The sequence below is a fragment of the Apium graveolens genome, chromosome 11 (genome assembly GCF_009905375.1).
Source record: "Apium graveolens cultivar Ventura chromosome 11, ASM990537v1, whole genome shotgun sequence".
Classification (NCBI taxonomy): domain Eukaryota; kingdom Viridiplantae; phylum Streptophyta; class Magnoliopsida; order Apiales; family Apiaceae; genus Apium; species Apium graveolens.
Window position 1 is genome coordinate 83134250 of NC_133657.1, and position 2878 is coordinate 83137127.

The following is a 2878-nucleotide window of genomic DNA, read 5'->3' on the forward strand; positions in this document are numbered from 1 at the left end:
TGGACCCAATTTTTTTAGGCTACATTGTTTTAGTCTTTTAGAATACTCCAATTAATAATACCCAGGTTTAAGCCAAACATATAGGCCAATTATTATGACAAGTCTTTGTTGTTTTCCTGCATTGCATAAACCTTCAACTTTGAAACCACCTCTGGATAAGAATACTGGAACAGTAAATATATTATACATGTAGGGAAATATATTAAATTCTCCAACAGATTACAACAGGTTGAACATTCATCTACAGCAATTTTTGAGAACTAAAATAGATCCAAAAAGAATAAAAACATAAGCTAAAGGATTTGTTGTAACATTGGAAGTCTAGATTGTTATGTTTCTGAAGGCTCTCAAAGCTATACTTGAAACGATATCTACTTTCAATAATTTATGAGGTTAAGTTATGTCATGAGAAGATAACTTTGTCAACTACTCTTTTGACTACAAAAATTAAATAAAAGATGAACAATTTAAGGGCAAGACTAGTCTGAAGAATTTTAAATGTCCTCATAACAACAGCTAAATCTGTACTCTCTTGTGATTATAAATTAAAATTTGAAAGGGTTTAAAAGAAACATACAAGCTTCATTAAGAGTCTTTGGCCTTGACTTGGGTTCTGATCTATAAAAGGCTTAAGCCTCAGCCTCTTACAAATCTACCCTATAAGAAGCATATGGCGGTACTGAGCTTAAGTGACTAGCTTTTAAGCTTGTTCACTTCATTTTAGATTATGTTTAAGGGTTGCGTTTAATCTGCCAGAAAATTACTTGAGAATATAAACACTAGCAACTGTAATCCTAATTAACACCTCTTCATATAATCTACTAAACTAGAAGAACAAGAACATGGACGACAAGGAGTATGGTAGGGTTGATGATGTAATGTTACCTGGATTCCGCTTTCATCCTACAGACGAGGAGCTCGTTACTTTTTATCTTAAGAATAAGATTGAGCAGAGGCCACTTCCTATTGAATTGATTAAGCAAGTTGATATTTACAAGTACAATCCCTGGGATCTTCCAAGTAAGATACTCTTAAACCCCAACTTCTTCACTTGCTCAATTCTTTTTTCTTTTACAGCATCCAGATATTTCTTGTTTCCTTCAACTTCTCTTGGGTCAATTAAGTTTTCGTAACATATTATATACTTTAAAGAACAAGTAGTTATAGTTGTCTTCGAGCTTCTTTTTGTCACCTTGATACATTTTTCACGAAACTGCGTAAATTTACAAATAAATTCCAGGTCTAACATCTGCTGGGGAAAAGGAATGGTACTTTTACTGTCCCCGAGACCGCAAGTACAGGAACAGCGCACGTCCAAACCGTGTCACTGGGGCTGGCTTTTGGAAAGCAACCGGCACCGACAAACCAATATATTCTTCAGACAGTAACAGATGTATTGGGCTGAAAAAGTCCCTGGTTTTTTACAGGGGCAGAGCTGGGAAAGCAATGAAAACCGACTGGATGATGCATGAATTCAGATTACCTTCTATCACTGATGCAGGACCACCAAAACAATTCCTACATAAGAGCTTTTCTTCAAACGTAAGTTGATGAAAATTACGTCTTAAGATGTTCTTTATGGAATTTAATTCTCTATAAGTAAATTGATTTTCTTCACACAGGATTCATGGGCCGTTTGTAGAATTTTCAAAAAGGTCTGTCCCATGGCACAGAGAGCTCTATATTCATGGGCATCTCCATTATTTGAAACCTCTGATATATTTAATGAAAGTTCACTCTCCAGTCCTAGCTCTGTAGAGGACATGTCTTGCACAACAGAAACTGGCTTATGCACTGACATGCGACAGAACTATCCTCCTAGCGTTTCAGCCCTCAGTAAGGCTGTAATTCGAGTCAGGCCCCTCAATATTCCCTCACATAGACCACTAATATCGTCCAAACAATTTACTTCAGATTCCCTAGATAAGAAACTTAATCACAACTATATGCTTTTTCCTACTGAACATATGCATGAATCACGTGTCAATCCAACAATTGTTGTTAGTTCAACGAACTCCAACTTATCTTGTGCAATAACTGGGGACTCTAGTAAGGACACCTACAGGATTGACTTCGGAGCTCCACAACAGCAGTTCAACTACTTCTCAACTAGTTCAGCAGATGATATACAAGGAAGCATGGGCACATGGGAGACTGATGCAGGCTTAAGAAAGAATTGTGATGAAGGACATGGCAGTACTCCATGGGGAAATATCCGGTCAATAGAATTTCCTTTCAGTTTGTCATAAAGCCACCCTGATGCATGAAAATATAATTGGGCTATTGGACTCCCCCTAGTCCAAGTGACATTTCTGCTACTAATCACACACACAAGTGTTTTACTCTGAGTGAATACGTCTGAAATGAAGAAGAGACTGACTGTTAGGGAATCCATTTGTAATCTCCAGAACTACATGATTAGCTTATGTAGCATGTACATACAAGTAGTAATGGAAGCTTTTCTTATTGTCAATATTTAGGACTTGTGCTCCACAAGAAGCATTAACATGACACATACCACAATCCTCAATATTTGAATCCAAGAATACAAACCAACTAGTCGATACCTATTATGCTGCACTTATGCCTCTGCAGCTGACAAACTTAAGGGGAAAATAAAAATATACGGAAGAATCAACAATGCACAAGGAACTACAAGTAAACAACTCATAAGAACATTTAACAGTAACATGTCAAATAATTTTCTCACATCTAACGCATAAGAATAATTTTGAACTTTCCTTAAATACCTTAAATAAATAAGAGCATCTACAACCACGATCTCCTGTTTAGCTAAAAATCTCATGTAGCACTCATATATAGATATTAGGTAAAAAAACACCACTCCAACTACATCACTTGTTAGCAAAAAAAAATT

The 2878-nt window shown here is 36.2% G+C and overlaps 1 protein-coding gene across 1 annotated transcript; it reads left to right on the top strand.

Moving 5' to 3' along the window:
* Positions 1-424: 424 nt before the first annotated feature.
* On the top strand, positions 425-2249 carry LOC141695642 (putative NAC domain-containing protein 94). Its single transcript, XM_074499875.1, has 3 exons — positions 425-1020; positions 1241-1542; positions 1623-2249. The coding sequence occupies exons 1-3, from the start codon at positions 843-845 to the stop codon at positions 2247-2249; spliced, it is 1107 nt and encodes a 368-aa protein (XP_074355976.1). The 5' UTR covers positions 425-842.
* The last annotated feature ends 629 nt before the right edge of the window (positions 2250-2878 follow it).

What these genes read in the sequence shown, in the direction of transcription:
- LOC141695642 (XM_074499875.1), top strand. Translation starts at nt 843, where the DNA reads ATGGACGACAAGGAGTATGGTAGGGTTGATGATGTAATGTTACCTGGA. An exon ending in CAATCCCTGGGATCTTCCAA is followed by an intron (nt 1,021 to 1,240) that starts GTAAGATACTCT and finishes AATAAATTCCAG; the next exon opens with GTCTAACATCTGCTGGGGAA. An exon ending in ATAAGAGCTTTTCTTCAAAC is followed by an intron (nt 1,543 to 1,622) that starts GTAAGTTGATGA and finishes TTCTTCACACAG; the next exon opens with GATTCATGGGCCGTTTGTAG.